The sequence below is a fragment of the Heliconius melpomene genome, chromosome 1 (genome assembly GCF_056956725.1).
Source record: "Heliconius melpomene rosina isolate 202511_hmr_F chromosome 1, ASM5695672v1, whole genome shotgun sequence".
Taxonomy (NCBI): domain Eukaryota; kingdom Metazoa; phylum Arthropoda; class Insecta; order Lepidoptera; family Nymphalidae; genus Heliconius; species Heliconius melpomene.
The window spans coordinates 9,900,960-9,927,166 of record NC_140389.1 but is presented as its reverse complement, the minus strand read 5'-3'; the positions used below and the strand labels follow the sequence as shown (position 1 = coordinate 9,927,166).

At 30.8% G+C, this 26,207-nt stretch overlaps 3 protein-coding genes across 3 annotated transcripts; all 3 read left to right on the top strand.

The window, feature by feature from the left end:
• Nucleotides 1–600: 600 nt before the first annotated feature.
• On the top strand, nt 601–16,508 carry JhI-21 (Juvenile hormone Inducible-21). The gene is made up of 7 exons (XM_085202599.1): nt 601–1,000; nt 3,453–3,751; nt 7,845–7,970; nt 8,756–8,897; nt 11,985–12,108; nt 12,377–12,577; nt 14,568–16,508. Exons 1-7 carry the CDS (start codon nt 858–860, stop codon nt 14,967–14,969), a joined length of 1,437 nt encoding a protein of 478 aa, XP_085058725.1. The 5' UTR covers nt 601–857; the 3' UTR covers nt 14,970–16,508.
• A 470-nt stretch (nt 16,509–16,978) lies between these two features.
• Snx21 (Sorting nexin 21) lies at nt 16,979–22,189 on the top strand. Its single transcript, XM_085208167.1, has 4 exons — nt 16,979–17,366; nt 17,714–17,935; nt 18,326–18,519; nt 19,259–22,189. The coding sequence occupies exons 1-4, from the start codon at nt 17,142–17,144 to the stop codon at nt 19,383–19,385; spliced, it is 768 nt and encodes a 255-aa protein (XP_085064293.1). The 5' UTR covers nt 16,979–17,141; the 3' UTR covers nt 19,386–22,189.
• Nucleotides 22,190–24,645: 2,456 nt separating this feature from the next.
• On the top strand, nt 24,646–25,872 carry LOC146541321 (uncharacterized). Its single transcript, XM_085207305.1, has 2 exons — nt 24,646–24,881; nt 25,650–25,872. Exons 1-2 carry the CDS (start codon nt 24,646–24,648, stop codon nt 25,870–25,872), a joined length of 459 nt encoding a protein of 152 aa, XP_085063431.1.
• The last annotated feature ends 335 nt before the right edge of the window (nt 25,873–26,207 follow it).

The following is a 26,207-nucleotide window of genomic DNA, read 5'->3' as shown; positions in this document are numbered from 1 at the left end:
TATGAAAAAACACTATAATTAGTCATTATGTACAATAAAGTACGATATTTGTAATTATAAGTAATATTTTTGAATTCGTTTTCCTTAATTATGAATAAAGTTATTTAATAAGAAAAACCTCACACTTAGGTAATTTATATTTTGTTAAAGTACATATATGAATTTTTTCTATTGTATTCTTTGTAAATATTACTATATTTTATTTGAAAAATAAAATAATACTGCTATAAACCAAATCAAAATTGTCACCTCATTATATTATAGTAGAGCAGTAATGTAGAGCTAAGGCATATGACGCAACAAGTGGCTTCGATGGCAACATATTGTTTGCAAACGAGGCAAAATCTCAGAGATATAAAACAAAAGCGTAACTAATTTGTAAAATATCAGTAGTTGCGATTTAAGTTTAGTAGATTCAGTAATAATTCAAATATCGAATGCATTGCGAGTCTCCATTTTTAACGGCGCCGGTTCCCGCATTATTTTAACGTCGACATTGAGTATCGCTATCTCTGTCTAGCTTTAGTATTTCAATATAGATGTCCTTTTCTATGCGTATTCTGCGAACAGGCACGACGCTTCAGTCTCTAGAATCTACATGTAATAATCGCATTCACAAACCACACATGCGCCGGGACGACCGCTCGCCTGTCACGCGTAACACGTTTCTCGTACGGCGTATTTTGTCGTCAACTCCACTAGTCTAGTTTTGGAGATCGTAAAAATGTTAACAGAAAGTGAATCAGTCGTGTAATGAATACTGTGGAGAACTGACAAGTCCGTGTCATAGTGTCACGTAGATTGTATCTTACCGTCACCGTGCACTCTATTTATCAGTTTCGATTGATTTTTGCGGCATGGGTGAGGAAACTGCCGCTGGTGACTCAAAAGTTACGTTAAAACGTAAAATAACGTTGTTTAATGGCGTTGGAATTATTATAGGAACTATAATTGGCTCCGGAATCTTTATATCTCCAACTGGAGTTTTTCTTCACACTGGGTGAGTACTTGTCAAATTTCCCGCCTCTATAGTTCTATTAATATTGTAAACGCGAGTGTACGTTTTAAAGTAGGGAAATGTGTCAAAATATTGGCAATATTAGGGAAAAGAATAGAGCATTTTGGATATTGTGTCAATTTGAATGTTATAAAATATTAGATTTTAAATGAAAATTAATAAAATATTACTTTATAAAAAAATGAACAAGATTAATCGCGTATATTTAGTATATAATACTAAATATACTGGTTTTTGAAAATCCGACGTTTCGATCATTTTGCAGTAGTCCGTGGTCAAAGGTAGAGTTAAATAGTTTCATTTAAAATATGTAACAATCGTGAAAATCAAAGATCTTACTATAAAATATCAATCATTACAGAGTTAAATATATTTTTGTTATAATTGTTTTGAATTTCATTTAGTCTCAAAAGGAAGCGTTTCTAAATAAATCAAATACTATTTAATAAATTAATAATACAAAACTAATTATGAAGGAATATTCTTATTACCCATAATTTACAATTTTCTTTACTATAATTTAGCATATATTAATGAATTATTAAGTAAGTAAGTACTTACATTAGCTTTTTTAAGTTTTCATTCAAAATGTATTTGAATTATTTTTTTCCTATCTATTAATTAAAATAGGAAAATATATCATAAGACAATTAATTGAAAAATCAAACTCTAATCATCTTGTAATATTAAAATTTCAAGTCATTTTTTGATAACACTGAAATGACCGTGACACACTTTATAGTTTACTTTACGTGCCATGAATGCTTAAATTCCATTAAAAAATATGCAATATAAGTACTGCAACGGGTAATTAGTCATATTGCTTTAGGAAACCTTTTCTTTTACTTTATTTGTTATATTTTATTAATTAATACATAAGTATATCAAAGTTTTTTTAATTATCGACAACAATTATTAAAAGTACGTGACTGTACCATGAGAAATGTCATTACAATATATTTAAAAATGTTTGTAATGTAAAACTAAGTAGTTTAAGTAGAACCAGTGTTTCATTGTTTTTATTTTTAATAATATCGTCTACCTGCTTTAGCAGAAACCGGGAGTAATAAAATGTGAGGGCAGTAGACCCTGTGGGCTGTAACCGTTGAAAAAGCTAGGGAAAAAAGCACAAACAAAAACTGGAGCTCTACGGGGATTATAGAACTAAAATCGTTATATTTAAATAATAATATTTCTTCTTAAATAAAGTATCATTACGGAAAATAATTTTATATTAATACGATACAAGGAAATAATAAAATAAAATAATGTTAACAATTTAAAGTTCTAAGGAATGTAGGAAAATGTTACTATAGGTTTTAGTGTTCATTTTTAAGTATTATTTAGTATTGAGATATTATTTATATCTTCGTATAATAAGACATTTACTAAGGTTCATAATCTGTTTTTAGCTTCACGCTGATTCCCGCATATAACTATATGGCAGGCAAGAATCTAGTGTTAAGACATTCCATTCTCCACTTTCTGGCGATTTTTCGAGACATTGCGTGTTAAGTGGCAGAACTCAACGTCGCTATATATCTTTAGCTAAAAAAAAAAAGTTAATTTTCCCGTATCTGAATCGCACCCTACAACCGTCGAGCCACCCCAGAAATTTTACTGATAAAAAAAAGGTTAACACGAACATGTCAGTTCAAGGCCTCCCCCATCAAAAAATATCTCTAAATACGCCCACGGTTGCAGGTTCATATTCTGTCCTAGTAACGTACTTACTTATGAGCAGCATTTAATATATATTATAATGCTTCTATTATGAAATCAAACCGTTGAACTAGTTTCCAGTGCACCAGCTCTACTTGACAACAGGCCCAGGTTTGTCGGTTAACTTAACATTCATAATTATTAATATGGGTCTTACTTTAGTTATCTACGGCTTTCTATTGCTATTGATAAAAGATTATATTTAAATTTCTTTAGATTTTAATATAAATTGTTTCCAACAGTAAGAGTTACGTTAGCCATTAATTATTATCATAACCTTTTGTGAAAGATTTTGAAGAAATTCACTCATCACTTTAAAATCCTACAATATGAAATATTTTATTAAATTATGCAATAATTATATGTAAATCTAATACTAATTTTATTATAAGTATAAAAAATAGAACAACAACCTTTAAAAATTGTTTTCAGTTATAAAAATAAAAAACCTAATTGTAAACCTAATTTTTGATTCTGAAACTTCAAAAAATAAGATTTATATTCCATTCTAAATGTTCCCTCAACATGGCACGTGAATGATCCTATTTCAATGCGGTTTCACCTAAATACCGATCCTTCTCATATCAGGTTAGCATCGAACGTTTAAGTGTGTATACAGTAAACAGTATTAGATTTCGTTGAGGATTATTCTCAGAATGAAAATAGTGGTTTATTTCTTAGTAAAACGATCTTTTTTTATTGTTTGTTCCAGATCGGTAGCAGCATCGTTAATAATATGGCTTGTCTGTGGACTTTTGTCAACACTAGGAGCTCTTTGTTACGCCGAATTAGGGACTTCAATATCGAGGTCTGGCGGTGACTATGCCTATATTTACACTGCCTTCGGACCATTGCCAGCCTTCTTGAGGATGTGGATAGCCCTGTTGATTATACGGCCTACTACTCAAGCGATTGTGGCGCTGACATTTGGACATTATGTTGTAAAACCATTCTTCCCCGACTGTGAGCCACCGCAAGATGCTGTCAAACTTCTTGCCGCTGTTTGTTTGTGTAAGTATTTTAATATTTTACGTTAACATGTAACTTATAATACAAACAATCAAAATAAAATCACATGTAACGGTGAATGCGACGTTGAGTTCCTCTACTCAACACGTAATGCCTCCAGAATTTGGTGGAAAGTGGGGAGCGGAGCGTTTTACCACTAGGCTTCCTTTCCCTACCTTGGTTCATGAAAACAGCATGAAAACGACGAAGCTTAGCTATTACCAATACAGTGCAAAAATCCTGTAGAACCAATTTGTACTTAAATAAACTTAACTTACTTGTATTTGCGGACAGCTTATTTATTAAAGAAGAGGCATTAACTATTTTATAAAAGAGATGAGTCATATAGTCGTTTGAAGGCGCCGGTTTGTCGTGGCTTTACAAAGATAATTATGTATATAATTAAACATACCCTCAACCTCAAACTCATGTTATCATTGATGTCATATACATTAAGTGTTTTTCTTTAATATCATTCATAAATACAAGCAACCCTGTAAGTAAAAATTATTGTTCAAGGCAGATCCACTATTTATTAACTAATCAAGATTTAATATTTAGTTATTTATCAATAAATATTTAATATTAGAATTCTCAGTTTTTTCTTATAGGGTTATTAGTATTAGTAAGCGATTGTTTTTGAACAAAAAAAATATTGCTGTGTTACAATATTACACAAGTATTTTTCCAGATTTCAATGTTGTTTCTTTGTTTCTTAAAATATTATAAATAACCTAATATGATAACTTTAATGATAACACTCATTATGACAATGAAATGATGTCTCCACATTTATAAAACACGTATTACTCATTTATATTTATGATAAAAATTAATATTATCTCCTTAAGGAGATCTCCCTCCTTTTTCTCCCTCCCTCCTTTCCCTCCTTTTTTATTTAAATATAACAACATTTATGATTTTCCCAATGACATTTTATGACATTCCCAATTTTATGATTTTAAATTATCAAGAAAAAAAATGTAATTGCATCCGCCACTTACAAGTTGTTAAGCAAGTGTTTAGTCTTGTTAAATTTGCATACATATGAATCGTACTTCAACGAACTGAATTTCATCGCATTCCACGAGATCAATTGGCAACTTAATGAAGTTGTTTACTGCTATGCATCTATAAGATTATTCATGAAAAGGTTAATTTGATCTAACTATAATGTTTCCTATTAAATGCATCTTTTATCTTTATCTATCTTATTGTATTTTTGGTTATAATAATCATTCTTTTAATGTATTATAAAAAAAGTAAATAAATTAAATTCAAATTAATAAGCTCATTTTTAAATTATAAGCTACTCACAGTTAGAGCTTTCAAGAATTATGAATGAATTTTATAATATTTTTGTATTGCTATATTATCCATTATTTCGTAGATTTTCCCAAATTGTAAAAACATTTAAATATCCTTTACGATAACTTCAAATCTTAGTAAAGTAGCTATCGGCGGATATTTCCACTTAAGCCTATAAGTGACAAGTGTGGAAGGTTCCAAGGATATTATAAGGATATATTATTTATATTAACGTTACGACGTACCTAGTTATGAGGATATTTACCTTAGTTAAATACATTCTTAAATGTACATGCAAATGAGAAAATGATAAATTTTAGTAACAAAAACCATAAACGATACACCGTGAAGCTATTTCACGGTGTATCCCGCATATAACAGGGTAAGCTGAGGGGACCTAGTGTTAAGACACTCTGTTGCCCACTTTCCGCCGAATTTTTCGAGACATTTCGTGTCGAATGGCAGAACCGTATTATAGAGTTGTTTCTTATAATTTTAAAGTAAATTAATACAAATTTAATTATTTAATTTAATTTCGTTTATAGTATCTATAGTTGCATATGCATAATATGGAGAAATATAAAGCAACATTTTTTATCAATGCGCAATATCTATAAATATCAATTAAACTATGAATATAATTAAATGTGAAGACCATTAGGTACATTGTATAAAATTTATAGCGCGATTTTAATTAGATTGTTTAATACACCGAGCTCTTTGTGTCTGAGAAAATTTACAGTTGAAACAATTTCTGATGGTTGATATTAATTTGTTTGTATTATTTTTCTTATATATAAATTTTAAAAGGATATTCGTTATTATAGGTAGGTAGGCCCAAACAAAGGGCCCAAAAAAAGAGAAGTTACTTCCGAAATTAATTTTCACAAAATTTCTTCACGATTTTTTAACTACGTTTATTGTAAACTTAGCAGTGACGATTTTTTTCAAATGTTACCGAAATATTTAAAAAAAAAAATTCGTCATTTCATAATACCTATGTAAATGATTTACGTATAACTTTCTTTATTTAATATGCTTACTATTTTCCAATATTGGATAACTTATCTAATCAGAAAAAAAATAGAGCAAAAGTCGTCTTGAAATAATTGATTATTCGAATTTAGACAAACATCGACCTATAAAGTTTCAGAAACAGTCATATAATTGTATGCAGATTGCATTCAATTATACGACTAATTAGTTTTTCTATTTACTTCTTAACGTATATAATTACAATAACCTATATTTCATTCACTTTAGATAATGTAATCAAATAACGTCGTTAACCTTAAAAATATTAGTTTAGAAGAAAAAGTGAATGTTCTTTAGCGTATTACCTAATCTTGTATAGCAGATTTCCTATATTACTTGAATAACATTTGGCTTAAAGCTTTTTGCTGAAATTCTGCCCGTAATCGTGTGCTGCATTCTGTAGTAGGACCATTTGACTGTAAATACGATGGGTATGGGTTCGATCCTGAGGTACTAAAATTTTCTTTGCCCGAATTCAGGCGGAAGCAGGACTGAGGTTCTTGAGCTTAACATAAGGGCTACTTACTCTATCGCATATATACTCCAAATCAGCATTAAAACTTTGACAATATAACAATATTTCTAAGTAGTTTCTAAGACGTCCTTATAATGTCTAATTAAAATTGATAATTAATTATCAATATAGTAAAATGCTTAATGAATAAAAAATTGTATTTTTTGTGTATTGCTGATAATTTTGGCTGTGGTTTTAATTCACAATATGACGAGATAACACTAGTTTATCTGAGTAACGGTTCAAGGAATGGCAACGTCCTATCGAGGAACGTAGATAAAAAGACCGAGAGAGTCTTACAAACTACCGGCTTTCTGAAATACTACAATCTTTTCTTGTTAAATTGTATTGAATGTAATATTTACTGATAGAACTTAGTTCGGTGTAATGAATGCAATGAATACAATGCCAAATGATGTATTAATATTTATTCTTCATTGTTTCCCCATGTTCTGCAGATCTTCAATCTTTTAAAATGGAGATGCAATGCATTTGAGAGTAATTTATAATATATTTTTTTAAACAATATTGACATTAGTATTTTTCTTAATGTAATGAATATTGCAATTTTGTCGATATTTCTTTGAACGAAATATGCTCATAAACTTGTATATTTTTATTACAACTTAAAAAACCATATAGTGAAGAATTCTTGCGTACGAACCTACGTAACATGTCTTTTATTAACCAATGGCTAGTGATAAGGAAATAGTTACATAAAATTATCGTATAAAATAATCGGAACTTTGTTGAACCATTTTTTATTAAAAAACATAAAGATACAACGTCACATGTGCATGCTTCGTCATTGATTAAATATTAACTATTTAATAGGTACTATTAATATTCTCATTTCTTCGATCTGGTGTCGAGGCCAACGCGCGGTGTTAAATTCCGCCACTCAACCCGCAATGTCTCCAGAATTGGGCGGAAAATGGGGAAGGAGGTTTAGGTTTAAATGGTCGAACCCACAACCTGTAATTTTTATTAAAATAAACATTTTAGTTCTTTTCTGGAATCTTATGTTATGGAATCTTTGAAGGGTGTTTTATTATTCGTCTGTATGTCAAGACCATTTTTTTCAAGAAGGTGCAGAGGTATCAATTTAATTGATAATTTCGGTTGCTTTGAAGTTTGAACTCACTTACACTTTTTTTATGTAAGCTTCGTACCTACTGAACCACAACGGTGTTTGACAATTACTTAGACATTATTAACATTTTATTATTTCTTCAACAGGTATACTAACCGCTGTCAACTGTATCAGCGTGCGATGGACGATGCGGATCCAAGACGTGTTCACAACCTCCAAGTTATTAGCGCTAATAGTGATAATCATATCTGGCATTTACTACATAGGCATAGGTATTTCTTATTTATTATTTTTATAATTCACACTTAATTTGCATGAGCATAATACAATGTCTTCTAACAAAAAAAAAATTGGGAATTTTGTGCATTTTTTTATAATTGGGTTTTTTAAATGGATTTTTAGCTTATATTATAATACAAGTTAGTTAGCATCAATTTTTAATGACGAAACATCAAAAAGTATTACGTTTTATTCTCTTAAAAATATCTATTTCAATTTAAATATAGAACATTAGGCTTACCTATATTTCTACTAGAAAAATATGTAAATCTAATGTTTTTAGACAGTGGAATTGTGGTCACTTCACAAAGTTTTGCTTGGAGAATTGGTAAACATTTTAATATGTGCATAATAGGGTCCACTTATTTACTAAACTTCGGTAAGCTACTAGTAAATTTGTGCAATTAGGTCAATTCGGTGGTATACCACTTATAGAAGTATCGAAGTTATCCGGTACAATTACTAGGTAAACGAAGCTGGCACCGAATAAGACTTGTAGAAGTCGTTTTGGAATACAATTGGATAAATTGATAGAGTAAATAGTTATTGAGTGTTTTTGTGTGAGAGGCCTGTCGGGGCGCAGTGGCTTAAGTGACGGTAAACGCGACTGGTTGTGGGTTCGATCTCCACTTGAGGAAATGAAATATTTATTATTTTCATTTCTTCGCTCTGGTCAGTCCTGCCATTCCACAATTCGGCGGAAAATGGGGAACGAAGTGTCTTAGTATAAAGCATCATCATTTTCTTTTATTTATTAGATTAAACATTTTGTTACCAGGTCATACAGAAAATTTTCAAAATGCTTTTATAGGAGAGTATGGTGCAGGGAAAATTGCCTTAGCATTTTACTCAGGTCTCTTCGCCTTCGGCGGTTGGAACTACCTCAATTTCGTGACAGAAGAATTACAAGATCCATACAAGTTAGTATTTAAATATTATTAATAGTTTTCGCAGATATTCATTTATAGCACAATGTGATAGTCTAAAACTCTCCTTTTTACCCTAATTAGGGAAATGACTTACTCTAAAACTACTTTCAATCTGGTAAGATGTAAGCTTACGACTATTTTAATACTAACTAAGTTAGGTTTTGCAACCTGCAGCAAGGCCAATGAATCGTGGTCGTCCTGAAGCTAACTCTACAGCTATTTACTGCAGAGAATGGAAGTTAAAAAAAATTATGAGGCATTTATAGAAATAGTATGTCACTGTATTATTCTTGTTAAAACTTTAATTTATTTTATTATAATAAAAAATAGTGTCATTGAGAATAACGATCATCTATGAAAAACTCTTCATGGATTTTTCATAGGATTTATTATTATGGATTATTGTTGTAATTGTGTAATTCCGCTAACCACGGCATGTATATGTTCCTAGAAGGTTGACATTTGTGGCTTTGAAGAATTGTTCACACTCATTGTTCTCATATATTGGTATTTCTCTACTTTATGTTACTTCTTAAAATAAAAGAATGACGTATTCACTATTTATTTACAATTGATATTGTATATTTGTATTCTATTTTATTAAGAGAGCAGTCGTGGCGCAGGGGAACAAAGTGTGACTATAAACGCGACAGGTTTATAGTCACACTTTTGATTCCCACTTGAGAGAGAGATAAAATAATTAATATTCTCATATCTTCGCTCTGGTGTCAAGCGCGGCGCGGCGTTGAGTTCCGCTACTAAATATGATTTGTCTCCAAAATTTGGCTGAAAATGGGGAGTGGAGTGTCCTAGCACTAGGTTCCGTCTGCCTACCCTCTTGTGCGGGATACGGTGTTAAGCTAATAATCTGTATAGATAAAATTGCTGTCTAATTCACAATTCGGTTCGATATGGTCTTCCTTCAATGTGAATAACAGAAAAAAATGCCTAATAAGCTGATCATTTGTTCTATTCGATGTTGATGCATCAGCGATCTTACCGCAGCTTCCTCGTCTTAATATTTTTATTTATTTGTAACAAGACAAAGCACGTCGTTGTGTTCCGCCACTCAACTCACAATATCTAGAAAATTCGGCGGAAAATTAGGATCGGTCCGCCTTAACACCAGTGACACCAGCTGAAACTGAAAAAAAAACAATTATAATATTAGAAATATCTATTTTTACATATTTCGTTAGTAACAACCATTGTTAGGCAAGAGCACGAAATGATCTCGAACAAATTGGTTTCGTTACAGAAAACTTTACTTACAGAAAATATTTCTTCAAACGTTATAGATACCTATTTATATTTATTTAAAATCTTTATAGTTATTATAGCAATAAAAAATTAATTTAATGACTCTGGGATTTTTAAATAGTACTTGTAAAGCCCAATATTCTTTTATAAAATTAAATTATGCTATTATCATCTATGTCAAAGGTTACATGTTGATTCCGTAGTTCATACCCAATAAATATAATAATGAATGGTTGTTTTCAATTTAAAAACCGATAAAAAATGTGTTTACTTTATCTTTATTTTCATAAATTGGGAAAATACAGACGTAAGCGAGCCGAGAGAGCCGAGCATTTGTGTAAGTAATCAACAACAGTAGAGCCAGAAAAAAATCTTAAAAATAAAATTTGTCATATCAATATAATTATACACACTGGATTTGTATTATCATCATTTTCACTCTTGTCCTTGTCTTGGATTTGTTAATAATTAATTGTTTCGTTATATCTTCTCTACATTTTTCTATTCAGGTTCAATAGTCGTGCTAACTAAAAAAGAAATTAGGAGTCAAATAACAAGAGGTATTAGAAAATTAAGTGTTTCTCTCTAAGGATTACTATGAAAGTAGAACTATAAAAAATGTACGGTAAAATAAAAGAGAGCTTATTCTGTGAAGATGCTCCCTAGAGAGCTCGGCAAACGTTACTTCACTCAGTCGATTTATTTGACTTGCTTTTTAAACAAAGATATAGAAACTAGTGCTATCGCTTAGGAAAAGTCACATTGATTTGTTTAATATTATTATACATTTAATTAGATGCTAGCTTTTATTTAGACATTATATTCATTGAAAAAACTGTTTTAAATATGCACCACGCTGTATCACGCACACGCAGGCAGAGGGAACCTAGTGTTAGACACTCTGTTCCCCACTTTCTGCCGAATTCTAAAGGCATTGCGTGTTGAGAACTCAACGTCGCGCTTTGCCTCGACACCAGAGCGAAGAAATGGAAATATAAACGTAAATAAATATTTCACTGCCTCGAGTGGGGATCGAACCTACAACCGTCGCGTTACCCTTGTGCCGCTACGCCACCACGGCCTCAAGCGACGGTTAAACAATTTCAAATAATTAATTAGATTAAAATACATACAATCAACCTAAAAGAAAACCTTCCTGAAATATTTCAGAGTCAGTTTCTTCTAACGGCTTTTGCTTTTATCGTATTTGATGCATTATTCATTCGCATCCTGTTCCTAGCTGACTTCATTTACATTAACCCCCCATTTAATATGGCTGATGGATGTTTGTCCAGTTTTTTCATTTGCTATGATAATTGATGGATGATTTTGTTATTTATTTTGCGTTATTTATAGGTAATAGGATATACCTAACCTACCTAACCTAAATATTTGGTACAAACAGCTGATTGTGTAATTTTGTGTAAATAGGTAGGTTATTCTGGAACTGGATATACTGGTATTTTAATTAACGTGTTACTATATTGTAGCAAAATGGTAGAGATATACTTATATGAAATTGCCTTTTTAGCTCTATGTAAATTTTTGCGACTTTGCGCATAATAACCTAGTTTCATAGGCTGTATCCAATCTCAATGTTCTGTCTAATTTATTTAATAGATACTTATGAATTTTCTTAATAAGTATTTCACTACAGTATAATCCATTTGTGTACTATCTTTTTTATCATTTTTTTAACTAGAAACCATAGAAATATCCGAAATTTTAATTAATATTAAGAGACGACGTAATAAATTTTCACCGTACGTGATACTATGAGACTTTATCACATATTCTATATTGCTTTTATCATTTCAGGAATCTACCCCGAGCTATATGGATTGCTATGCCGTTGGTGACCATAATCTACGTAATGGCTAACTTGGCCTACTTCGCTGTGGTTTCCAAGTTAGAGATGATGTCGAACCCAGCTGTTGCTGCGGTATGTTGTCTATGTTTATTTAAAAGTCATAAATCATTTAAATATTTAATCTTACTTTGATAATAAGAATAAATAATCATTGGAGTTCATAAATGTAATTTCAACTGATAGATATAATACTTATTTATGTTTGTTAGAGAACGAAGTTTCTTGACGTTACGTTCTCTCTGCTTACAATTTCCCAGGAATACAGTGTGAAGACTAGGTGATACTACTTAGGTATAAGAATTAAGAAAATGAAATCGATAATGGTTTTTATCAATTTCAGGTGTTCGGTGACCGTTTATTTGGTAACTGGAGTTGGTTAATACCAGTTTTTGTAGCATTATCGACTTTTGGTGGTGTAAATGGTGTTTTATTTACCTCTGCTCGCCTTTTCGCGACGGGAGCGCAGGAAGGCCACATGCCGGGCTTCTTCACTCTCTTCCATGTGGACAAACAGACGCCTATACCTTCACTTATTTTTACTGTAAGTTATTTTTACTAATAATCTCATAATAATTTCTAATATTTGCTGTCTTTGAATATAACAAGAGCATTTGTTTTTTAACATTTTTTTGTCTATTCATGCTCTATAATTATATCTAGGTACTAATTTTATGAATTATCGGGCACACATTTCTAGTTTGTTCTTAGAATGTAATATTGCGGGCGTTCACTGAAAAAATAAACAGAAATAATTGTAATCTTTTGTGTACCACTTAAGTTTAAATTTTACTGTCAATGTAATTATAAACTGTTAATGTTATACCTGTAACTACGGGCAATTAAAAAGCGTATTCTAACCGCGAAAGCTCGCCAGCAGAAATAACAATTTTAATTTAATAGATCTATTTTCGTAATTTTTCCGAACTCTTTGTTGCTACATATTCTTGTAAAATAATTTATACCAACTAATTTGAGATTAGATAGTGATCTACCACCATTCAAATTAATTAGTATAAATAGTGTTAGTGTCAAATTAGTTAATATAAGTAGTGCAGCTAGTGTAAATGTACACTAGCTACAATAATACAGTAACTGGGACAGTTGACTATTGCTGTAAATAATTGAATTACTTGTGTGATATATAATTCACTTAAACCACGTAAGTGCAAATAGTTGAAAGTAAAAACACCTGTTCATTGTACTTGGCAAGTCATGGTTGCGTCTGACTGAGAGCTGTCAAACATAATTTTTTCGATTCCATTCTCTTTTATATGTTCTTAGGTTTACATATAATAAAATTCTCAATGTATTAATTGAATAGGTACCTATAAAAGTTCGCGACATATATCTGTCTCTTATAAATAAGTCAAAATAAGATATTTTATGACAAAAAAATAACTAAAACAACTTACGAGCGAAAGTTATTCGATCATCAAGAAAAATAAAAGTATTATAGGTAGTATGCGGGCGAAGCTGCGAGTGGGCCGCTAGTATCTTATATTAAGTAGTAATGCAAGATAAATATGAGTTATATTGTCAATCCACATGCAATTTATGGAAATTGGCTATTCCTATTATAAACGCATTACAAGTTATTACTTGTTTTATACTTAAAAATGTGACATATCTGTCGAGTGTATTGCTTAATATTTTTATCTGTATTAGAGAATACATGTAAAAATAAAAAAAAAAAATAAAAAATAAAAGTTATAAAAATTAAGTAATTGTGTTACGTCGGCTATTATAATAACTATAGTTTACACGTTTACACATATTTGATACTTACTTACTTATGTGCTCTATATTTTCTTTAACATCACGTTATGTACGTTCAATACAATTACGAAACTTCTAAATAACACTTGTTGATCTTTCTTGTGTTGACGATTACTTTCTCAAAAGTTGTTACACTTTCTAAAACTTTCTTTACATACATATCTTGTACCTACATTACTTCAGTGAGAATAGATTAAAATTGTTACTTTAGTTTTTAGACTTACATACATTAATGTGCAGCGAGTAGTAGTTCCTAATAGTTCTCATTCATTATAAAATACTAGTTAATTGAGATTATAAATGTATAATATATGACTGAATTCAATTAATAAATCTATTTGAACATATTGTGTCTGACATTGATCTAATGTTAATTTACGCGTGCTTTGTTTTATTCTCAGCACGTCCCTACAAGGAAGTCGGAAGTTATTACACAATATTAGGTAGTATTGCGTTAGGTAGTATTGTATTATCCTATAAGGATAGGAGAAAATTATAATACTTTTATATTAGTAACTTATTCCGCCATTATTTAACACGTTTTATGAAGCTAAAGGAATCATAAGTTTTTTTCAACTCAGCTCTATCACGTTAGATAAGTACGTCCTACCAGGATAGACAGATAGAATAAAGAGTCAAGTCACTCGGTTGTACATTTTCCGCAAGAATTTGTGCCTGAAATATTTTTTGTGGGTAACAACAAATAATATTATATACTCAATAGTATCATAATTATATATTTATTTTTATTCCAGTGTTTCTTCTCCCTCCTCATGTTAACAACAAGCAACGTGTTTGATCTCATCAACTACTTCTCTCAAACATTGTGGCTGTCAGTGGGGGCTTCAGTGGTGGGCATGTTGTGGCTGCGGCGAACCAAACCGGACATGCCAAGGCCGATCAAAGTCAACATAATTATACCTTACGTATTTCTTATTGCTATCGGTTGTTTAGTTATCATACCTGCCATAACTAATCCCAAAGACACCGGCATAGGATTGGCCATTCTCTTCTCTGGAGTTCCTATTTACTATTTATGTGTAAAATGGCAGACGAAGCCCGACTGCTATAACGATTTCTCCGGCTGTGTACTGAGATTCATGCAAAAATTGTGTTCTTGTATTTATGTTGAATCCTCTGAAAAGATGTCCAATTGATTCTAAAACACATTTTACGATCTGATTTATATTTACAAAGATATGAGCTTTGATGTATAATGGACCAATAATATGTGTATTTTAAATGTGTAATTTTATTATGAATGTTTATTACACGTTCTCGTGTAGGTATATTTACCACATGGCAAGTAGTGTTGTTGTAAATTTGACAATATAATCTTGTTTAGACAAAATTATAAAAATATTTAATCTTAGCAAAATATTTATGTAGTAATAATAGATATTTGTAACGTGCGAATGTTTAATACAGTATGGATATAATATAATATTTATATACCTATATTAAATATATAACGAAATAAAAATATGACCAACGACCATAGTAAAAATGACTGATTCATTTCAAATCATTCATTACTCAATTTTTAGACTATTTTCATCATAACATGTTATTGTATGCAAATGAAGTGAATATTACACATTACACATATAACATGCTATACGTGTTAACTTAGATATAATGAGTTTAGCTAATGATTGTTTGTCTATAAGACAAGGCTATGTAGTCTCCATAGAATTTACTGAGATGTAAATTATTGATTTTATTTATTATTCAGAACATGAAGTGTGTAATTCGACGATTCAAAAGTGCTTATAAGCTTATAACAGTCTATTTGAATAACGAATATTTTGAATTTGAATTAAAAAATAGCTAGGTACTTATTTACCTAGACTTAAGTTCCTACATTTAATTTATATTTTAAAAAACTTTCATGAATATGGAAACTTAGAACTAAAAACTATATTTTATCTGTTTAAACATCCCTCAGCTCTCTTTTTGTAAATAATTTATTGTCTATGTTCTTATTATTATTGTCTATGTTTATATTTTTATTATTGAGTTTTGCAGATACAAGTAACTCATAAGAATAAAACAGACCTATAGAATTTGTAATCATAACTCATACAAATATGGTTACAGATTTTTTGTAGATAATTATAAAATTTTATTTTTTAAGTTACCATCCGTTATTCTGTTTTCACTTGCATTAGTAATATAATTATGGAAAAAACATTCCATGCAATTAAGTTTTTTTTAGAAGTATTTTAAAAACACCAATATAGTATCGTATGAAATATTTAAAATACTGTTATTTTTTATATAATAGAGATAATTATGTACTCTATCTATGTATATAAAATTTCATGATGTAACGGATAACACATACAAACAGCTTTAATATTCGAATATTTTTATTTTAGAAATTAAGCTAAGGAATCCATGCACAGATCTAGTGGTACGGCAGTTATGTTAAATATTGGTCAATAGCAGGTATACAAAATTTTATAATGTTTAGTATATTTGATTATAAATGAAAATTTTAAATTTTTTAAACTCAATTATATCTTAACTTAATTCAATACAAAAATTGTTGTCAGACGTCTACGGATATTTTTGTGTACATTTTTTTATACTGTATGCTTATACATTGTTGTAAAATTTTATACTACATGTACCTACTGAGCCATTATTATAACAACTTAAAATAAATATATCGAAATTCCATGGTTACATTATTTTTGAAATATTTTATTAAATACCTACCCTATTACCATAGCCAAGTTTATTTCGTCACATTTTCTTCAAACTAAGTCCTCTAAAGTATACTTAAGTGTAATATTTTGTCTTATAAATACGTCCAAATATGAATTGTTCATCAAATATTATTAAATACAACTAAGTAACTCAAAATTCTTTATAAGAATGCATTTCATGATATAAAATTGTTGCATACACATTTTTTTTAAATGTTGTATATAAAAAAAAATAAAACTAATAATTTGGCTTAGGCTTATTGATTAATCAAAAAGGAATTTCATATTTAATATTCAATATTCAATTTTCAATATTTAATATTCAATATTCAATTAATATCATATTAGAACAAATCGATGCCATGACTATGACAACTTTATTTAGCATTCTTGGGTTTTTGATCATAAATGTTAGTTTGACATTAGAGACAAATGTCAATTTATACTTGACAGTCATATTCCTTTGTTATGGTTTAGAATTCTGATTACGGTCGCAATTAATTTCAAACAGTCTCTTATCTCTTTATCTCTTGCGTCCTATTTTCTCTTCTCTTCATGTGATTACGAGTTTTATAAGGCTTTTTTTAATGAAATTACTCTTTTAAATTTACTAGAATGTTGAAATTCGAAATTGTGTCTTCGCGTACGGTGGAAGCTGTAGAAAAGGAGAAGAAATTCGTAGCTTATATGTTACAAGTCAGACAGGATTCCACAGAGTCAAGAGTATTTGATCCTGATCCAGCAAACGTAGAGAGAAGATATACTCATTTTTTAGATTTATATAATGGCTTAAAAAAGGAGCACCCATCATTAATTAGCAACACTTCGTTTCCGCGGAAGGTATGACGCATATATTGCAAACAAATGTATTTACTTACTTGATTCTTATATCACATGCGGCATTGTATATTTTTAGAAAAAAAAATATCATACATGACCATGAAAATGATGGCAAGAAACGACAAAGTAATTAGTCGTTGAATACATGTACATATAAAGGAATAGGTAAGAATAGGTACATGGTCTACCTCTCTTGGGTTTTGTTTAATCATATGCATATTATTCATTATTCAAAGTAATGATGTTATTCAACCTAATTTAATATTATAATATCTGTGTGCCTAATGTAACTTTACATATGTTTTACTATAGCTGCCGACACATAATATATTTATTTCTGTTTACAGATAGTGGTAGGAAACTTTGACCCAAATCTAATATCTACTAGATGTGTTGCATTTGAATCATTATTAAATTTGATAGCAAATGAGTCACGTCTCAGAGATGCCCCAGCAGCTATTGCATTCTTTCAGAATGTTGAATTGAAAGATGCCAGAAAATTGATTGACGAAGGAAAATTTGACCAAGCACTATCAATTTTAGAAACAAGCTTTAAATTATTAAATAAGGTAATGTTTATTTATTATATTAAGCTTTATTCATACATTCTTATTTTGTTTAGTTTTTCTGTGTGGTTAACGTTGCATATATTAGGGTTTAAAGAAAGTTGCAGACAGATCCACACACACTTCCAAATATGATTCTTGTACATTTATTGTTGTTATATATCATAGTATATTATTATAACTATTAGGAGGAGTGCAGGAGTGAATTATTATATTGCTCTGATAACAAGGCAAAGAACTCTCTTCAGTTCTGCCAATGTTTATAAAATTGGGTGGAAAACTGGAAACTGAGTGAATATTGGGAAGGTGGCTTCATAGCACTAGGTTCCCTCTACCTACCCAGATATATGCGAAATATAGCATGAAGCTAATTTAATTTAATCCTTTTTTCAGGTTTACACAGACCGATCAAGAGTAGTTCTTAGTGTTCTATGTAGAATAGTAGCTTGCGCAGGCTCCAGCGGCGGAGCGTTGGCGGGACCTGTTGAGAAATGGGCCCAGCTGGCATTAAGACGATATGAAGCTGTCAGTGATTCTGACCTGCTGCTTATTTATATACCGCTATTACACACTTGCATTTCAATTTGGTAAGTTTTCACTTCGAGGCCGTCGTAGTGCAGTAGCAAAACGTGTGACTTAAAATGCGGCAGTTGTGGGTTCCATTCTCACTCAAGGGAATTATTATATATTTTCGTTTCCAAGCTCTAGTACAAGGCAAAGCGCGAGACGGAGTGTCTTAACACTAGATTCCTCTGCCTATCCTGCTATATGCGGGGCAGCATGAAACTAAAAAAGGTCCTCACTTATCTTATATTTATTGGTTCAGATCTGTTTAGTTACATACAAAGAAAATTGATTGGTATAAGAGATAACTTTTCACAATTATAGAATGAAAGTATTAAGTTAATTAAGCAGCAATTGAGTATTGGACTGTAAATGTGATTGTGAGTTCGATTTCCATTAGAGGTAATGAATTATTTCAATATTAATTATAAGAAGTAGCGTGAAGCTAGAAGATAAGTATGTAATATGCAAAGTTAGCTTATAATTTAATCTTGTCGTATTTAAAATATTTATATGCAAATTATATAAAGGACTGAATATTCATTGAATATTATCACAATGTGGACCTTACAAGACACATGACCTTAAAAGACAATTCCCCAGATTGGAAACTGAATCCACAATTGTTAGGCTTCCAGTCTTAGTTGTACCGCTGCACCACAACAGCATAATATTGATAAACTGATCCTTGTATTATATATTTTATGAATAAAGTATGCAATATGAAGCTGAAAATAGTTTTTTTCAATATTTACTTTCCAGGGAAACTTTAGGCCGTGATAAGTCACAATTAGTTGAGGAATTAAATGCACTACGCAGGAAGGGAATGAAAGTAGACTCTGTGCCGAGCCTGATGGAGGCTGTGGATAATTTGGACACAGCTATCTGAAATTATATACTATATAATATAGAATAATATAGAAATTATATAATATATATATTGTTCTGTTGTGTATTTGTTTAAATGCGAAAAATAATAATAATTGTGTAGTATTTAAATAACATTATTGTACAGATAAATATGGAATGAGTTTAAAAAAAAAAAACTTAATTATAAATTTTATTCTTAAATTTATTAATATATTATACAGCATTAATTGTGATCGGAAAAATTTAAGTCTTCCCATGAACCAAAGTTTTCTCTACTAAGAGACAAATTGTTAAATGCTTATTAAATATTTTTTACATATTTAAAGTGTTCTTCTACACTTATGCTTATTAATGTTATGTGAATATAAAGATTGAGGAAAAAAATAAGAAAATATGTAAGATTTAAAAAGAATTTTGTGTGCCCTCACAAAATTGAGAGATAACTTTGTTCTATTAAGACTTTATTAATTTAAAAGATATTATTAGTCGACGGTCATTTTATTTTTTTAAATATCAATATTACTTTAAGACGAATGTATTATATATCTAACTATATAGATTAATTCATTATATTACTTTATATTGTATATGTAATGCTTATGTTTGCTTTAACAATGTATTTTTTTGATCTGGAATGATATTAACATTTAAATAAGTGTACTAATAAAATGCTAATAAGTGACAGATAACAGATATGTTTACTACTAGCATTTTCTGCGTCGATACTTTTACAGTTTTCTAATTTACTACTTTATGTATTGTAAATACTAACAATGCATTGACTTGTGGTTATCGGAAACATTTAAATTTTAAAAAGGTTGGTATCCTTTTTATTATTAGGTTTTATTTCTGAAATAGACGTTTTAACTTTATATAACTTGTAGATGAGAAATACGAAATAGTGACATTGTTCACATGTAATCTGCCTTATTTATCTCAGTAGATCATAAGTAGAGCTTTTATCTAATTAGACATAGACGTAAGTTAAAATATAATTAGTCCTTGTGTAGCTATTATTGTTCTGTACAGAGAAACACATTACAAACAGAGTTGAGTAAATTTTAATTGCATTTAACAATTGAATTTTATTTTATTGAATGAGAAACTATAGAATGAGAATTAATTATTTGTGATTTACTTATGGTTCACTGTGACACTGCAATTAACAATTAATTATTTGTTGTATTTATTTATTGTTAATGGTAGTGTAATAATTTATAATTAATTAATTATCAATTGTGATTTCCAACCAAACAAATTATCAATTGAAAATGTTCTTCTGTTCTGTTCTGTTCTTTCTAATAAAATTTGTGCAATTCTGTTTACGAAATGTTATGTATGCTCACATAATATAGAAATAGCAGACGCTAGATCAAGTTCGCCTATTGACAAAAACATTTAAACGTGCCTAAACTAGTATTTTTTCATAATAATTGAATTGTGATGTACGCATTGGTCTCGACTTATATTATGGCATCTGACTCTATTGTCAATTTGATATGTAAGAAAAAAATACCAAAATATGTGAAAAAAAAACATTTGTGCATATTTTGTTGAAAAGTTTATCTTTTTCTTTTAGATGTTAGTGCATGGATAAATAGTTATTACTAACGTATTATTTGAGAACGAAAATCCCTTATGTATTATTTTGTATGAGGGATATTGTATAAGAATAAAAAATTATAGCATATTATTTTCTATTCAATCACAAGGTATTTTTTATTATTATGTAATGTTTTTATTAATTTCTATAAATATGTTTTAAATTTAAAAATACATTTTTAATCTTTAAAAATGATATATACCTATCTATTATAAATTTGCAGATATACATCTATTAACTCCTATTATACCTTTTATTTTTTACTTAAAGTATTTTGTACATTCTTTAAGTATGGGTTAACTAAATATAAAATATTCTTGCAAACTATTAGTATTCGTCAATTAAGTATTTAATGCGAAAACGTAATTGTAAATGTCAATCGTATGTGATATTGCACCAATAAGGACATCAAGTCTATATATCTAGTCTATTGGTATCTTTTTTTTATATTTATTAATGCTATAATTTATTGGCGGGAAAGTGGGAACAAAAGTGTCTTAATGGGATCAGTATTCAGGTTCAGTTGGCAGGTTCCCTCTGCCTACCCTGCTATGTGCAGGATACAGTGTGATATATTTTTTCTTTAAACAAAAAATGTACTCGCAATGAGCCAGTTTAAGATGATATTACACAGATATGGCTGAATGAAGATGCCATTTTAATTGTATAATAATTTTATTTTTTTGTCAATTATATTATTTATAACTAAATTTTATTAATTATTAAATTACTAATTATATGTAAGAAATAATTTTGTATTATAATGTCAGCTAATTTATTTTTATTATACGACATATTTGATATAATCACGGGCATTGATAATTTATATAATAAATGTAGTAATCATTTTTTTATTAAACATTATATTTGTTTATAGACTTTTCAGTCATCTTAATATTTACACACGTATTATTTTTTCACAAAAAATTATATACTTTTAGATTATATTTTATTATAGCATAATAAAAACGTAAGTATTCCCTTTTAATATAGTTTTATTTAACGGAAACGGCAAACCTGTTTACAATTGTTTTTTTTCTTGTTCTAATCCGGGGAAAGGATAGCATCTGTTAATTTAAAACTAAATAATCAAACAGTGTTTATATATCGGTGGTCCTTAATATTGTATAATGTCGCTTAACCTATTCTAATAATATGACTGATATTTTATACATTTGTAGTCGTACATAATAAATATATCGTAATATATTTGAACTAAAGCGTTTTTACTTGTAAACCCATCTTTCCTTGTGCATTATATATATTTTAAATAGTTTGCACAGATTAAAATTTATATCTATTGATACATATAATAATATAGTAACTAACCGCTGTCTATACATAGACGATATATGACAAAATTTCGTCAAAATCTCGTTACGGCTGTGCGTCCGTCTTACCTCAGTCAGTGAGAACATGTCCTTTTATATATATAGTTTCTTATTTCGTTGCCTTGACTTTAGTTTTCACATAATCTTTTTGTGTAAAGATTTTTTTTATAATTTTTCAGCCGTAATTTTTTGTTCATAATAATTCGAGGATAGAGTCCAAACTATTCTGGGGTAGGCATGGGCCATCCAGCCCTCTCCCATTAGTACCATAATTTTTGTAACAGGTAGCAATACGTCTCTACATTCATTTCGTCTCTACTAAACAATTTCCGGATATACCACTTCATTCACTTTGTTTTTTTGGGTTAACTTAACCTCCTAAAAAGCAATTTAAAGCAGACAAAACCGAAGAGCTATACCTATAGCGGTATTATCAAAGTCTATATATTACAAATTTTTAAATTAGTTACACTCTGTATCCCTGTGTGGTATGTACTAGCAGGGTAGGCAGAGGGAACCTAGTGTTTAGACACTGTCGCCCACTGTCCGCCTTCTAGAAGCATTGCGTGTTGAGTGGCGGAGCTCAACGCAGGGATTTTGCGTTGGTGCCCGAACCCATAACCGTCACGTTACAGTCAAATCCTTGTGCCCCTACGCTACGACGGTCTCTAATATAATAGAGTAACAATATAACTCTATTATCAATGTTCTTAGTTGCCAATATTATTAGCTTTTTCGATATTCGATATATAAAGGCACATTTAATTATAACAGGTAAGTAGTTGCTATTATACTTACTCGGACAAGTCGATATCATAAAACCGACGTATTAAGTAAATTGTTAAGGGATTCACCAAAACAATTTTCCCTTCATAAAGGTAATGAATTTGGCTACAATCGCCCTTCATAATGGTACCTGAATGCGGTCCCTTCGATAGTCGTTTGATTGCTAGTGGTTAGGTAATTCTGATCGTGCACATGGCTAATGCAAACGTTAATCAGATATTGGGTTCATGTGCCAAAAAAAAAAATATAAATACGGTTTACATATCGCTTTCAAATTGCTTCAAGTTTTTTAGTATTTTCAGGAGCAAGTAAATGTCAAGGAACTAGGAGTTACCTATCCAGTCTGCTCGACGGCCGCAAGCCGAGGTTCGAGTCCCCCTGGGGGCGCCCTTACAGTCGTCGACTTCCTCACAGACAGCCACTTAGTGCTTGCATTTCTTCAGGGACAGAGTACCCTCTTCCCTACCCAACCGGTGTCGCTGTAAAAGCCAATAGGGCTAACAGCTTAACCTCATATTCCAAAAAAAAAATAAAGCTACCTTACCTACATATACTTGCATACCTACTCATTACAGATTAATTGATGATTGATCATTATAAGAATGGCGAATGTGTTGTTTTGTATATTTATTATACTTTAACCTAAACTGGTGTAATGAAGAGAAAGTTCTTAAGAAGCAAGTTCGTTGTAAGCGCGGCCGGTAACAGCTATAAATCGGCAGTACAGATTTACGAGGGTGCTCCGCAAATCGGTTTATATTTTCGATAAATAAAATTGGCGCGGGTTTTGCGAGGTAAGCAGAGGCCGTTAGGAGAGCGTCGCCGCTGCCGCCATCTGCCGCGCTCACATAAACCCAACTACCCTCGCGTTTTCTTGCTGACAATTTTTTCCTGCCCCGGTCATTACGCAGCTGGGCCCGAGACAAAACGGCGAATCGTTTAAGCCCTCTCCGGAGACCGTACAATTTTATTGTGTGTATCTAGTCGAAATTGATATGCTGTGCGAGTGTTGGCGCGTCACATGGCGAAGGACGCTGGCCCCGCGCGCTCATTTGCTAGCTCTCGGCTTCTGTAAATAATAAAAAAATATGGCCAATATGGATAAAATAAATGGTATGTTGCAAAAACCATAGAGTAAAACTGCATGAACGCGATGCGACGATTGTGGGTTCGATACCCACTAAGGGGATTTAATTCCCCCTATTTAAATGAAGAAAAAGTGGGGAGCGGATGCGATATAACGTGTAGCTAAAAATACTTTAAGCTTAATTATCACATTAGGGAAATAAGGTTTGTTATATAATCTCGTTCTTGCAGCTTAAATTATTGAAAAATAAAACCACTAACAATTAATAGGCTTTTAATAACAAAATACAAATATAAAACAAAATTATTGTTAGGTACCTCTGTAGTAGTCGGTTTGTCATAAATGTATAAGACTATGATTTTTATTTGTCAACCAAAACTGACAGTATATTTTTTATATTTATCTTATATTGTAATTATTGCTAATTAAATTTAATGGATATAACATCAAATGTTTGACGAAACTTGAACCTATGCCTTCAAATAAAAGCGATTGGGATGTCGTCTCCGTGCTTATGGGCTTGGCTGTGTTCGCCCTGCCCATAACACTCTTAGTCCCTGGATTTTCAATCTCAAACGTAATTCCGAAAACTCGCATAGAACGCCTTCACATGTTTCATCAGGATCTATCATGGTCTCAGCTAAATGCTGCCGTGATAGCACTCCTTGTGGTATTATTTTGTTTTTACCTGGAAATGCGGAAACGACAGTAAGTATAATAGAATATTTCATAAATCATAGAAATATTTGTAAGAGGAAACCTAGTGTTAAGATTTTCCGTTCCTCATTTTCTGGTTATATTTCTGAAATGTCTCGAACATTATTTGAATGACTAAATTCAAAGCCGCGCTTTGTCATGTTACCATAGCGAGGTGATGGAAGTGATTTATAACCCCTAGTGGGAATCGAATCCACAACCATCGGGTTTCGTCCACTTTGTGCCGATGCGCTGCAACGACCTCGTACCATTAGTTCATTAAAACATCACATAATAATAAAGAAATACAAAATTAATAACAATCGTTATTTTATGAAATCTGCGAGTTGAAATTATTATTTTAAATAACAAAGAAGCGCTCATCGTATCTACAATTGAACGTACATCCTCTCTGTACTTTAAAATTATATTTTCCTTTAAATATCTACATTTCATCACAAGCTGTAAAAAGAAGAAACTAAATAAATATTTAGTTTTTTTTTTTATTTTATTTTTTTATATGGAATAGGCTTACGTTTGACCGCATCAAGTCTGGTGAGCATTGATGTCGTCTACGGTGGTGCACGCTTGCCTAGAAGATACCTATTCACCCTATCTTTGAAAACCCCCACATTGTACGTCACAGGAAATACAGATGCCGGCAGTGAGTTCCAATCTCTCGCAGTGCGGATAAAGAATGTAGCCTCAAAGCGTTTCGTTCGTACGGTAGGCGTTTAGTTCCTTATCTGTCATAACAATAAGCAATACATATGTCCTCAGTTTAGATGAGATTGTAGAAAACGTGAGAGCTGTGAGTGAAGCTACTGATAACATAATGGAAGAGGAGCGGGATCGGCAGACGGATGCCATGCGCGCCTGCATGCAGCTGCTGGACTCCTCGGTGGAGCATTACGAGAATTTGATACTCCTCCGAGATGACCTCCGTTATCGCTCGAAGCCACAGTACCCACCTGTTATCGAATTAAGCTCTTCCGAATTGTAAAAGTTATATGTAAACGGAATAAAAGTTGAAAAATAATTATTATTTTCTTTAGGTACTGACAGTTTGAATTATCTTTCGACGGAGACTAGGTTCTTAAATAAGTTGTTCTATTATACTTACTTATATACTTTTACAATCTACTTAAACTTTATTACAATTGATCTGTATGCTATGGATTTTTTATAGCTTATCATATCCTGGCTATAGCCAAAATAGGCAAAAAGGAGCTAGTTTTATGAAATTTCATTTTTTCTATTTTGTACCCCATTAGAAATTCGTATCAGTGGCGGAATCCATTATAGGCTTTATCTCAGGTTTTCTCTTATAATAAACAG

Coding starts and splice junctions, on each gene's coding strand:
- JhI-21 (XM_085202599.1), top strand. CDS start 858: ATGGGTGAGGAAACTGCCGCTGGTGACTCAAAAGTTACGTTAAAACGT. Junction 12,109..12,376: donor CGAACCCAGCTGTTGCTGCG/GTATGTTGTCTA, acceptor TATCAATTTCAG/GTGTTCGGTGACCGTTTATT. Junction 12,578..14,567: donor TACCTTCACTTATTTTTACT/GTAAGTTATTTT, acceptor TTTTTATTCCAG/TGTTTCTTCTCCCTCCTCAT.
- Snx21 (XM_085208167.1), top strand. CDS start 17,142: ATGTTGAAATTCGAAATTGTGTCTTCGCGTACGGTGGAAGCTGTAGAA. Junction 17,936..18,325: donor GCTTTAAATTATTAAATAAG/GTAATGTTTATT, acceptor TCCTTTTTTCAG/GTTTACACAGACCGATCAAG. Junction 18,520..19,258: donor CACACTTGCATTTCAATTTG/GTAAGTTTTCAC, acceptor TTTACTTTCCAG/GGAAACTTTAGGCCGTGATA.
- LOC146541321 (XM_085207305.1), top strand. CDS start 24,646: ATGCCTTCAAATAAAAGCGATTGGGATGTCGTCTCCGTGCTTATGGGC. Junction 24,882..25,649: donor CTGGAAATGCGGAAACGACA/GTAAGTATAATA, acceptor ATATGTCCTCAG/TTTAGATGAGATTGTAGAAA.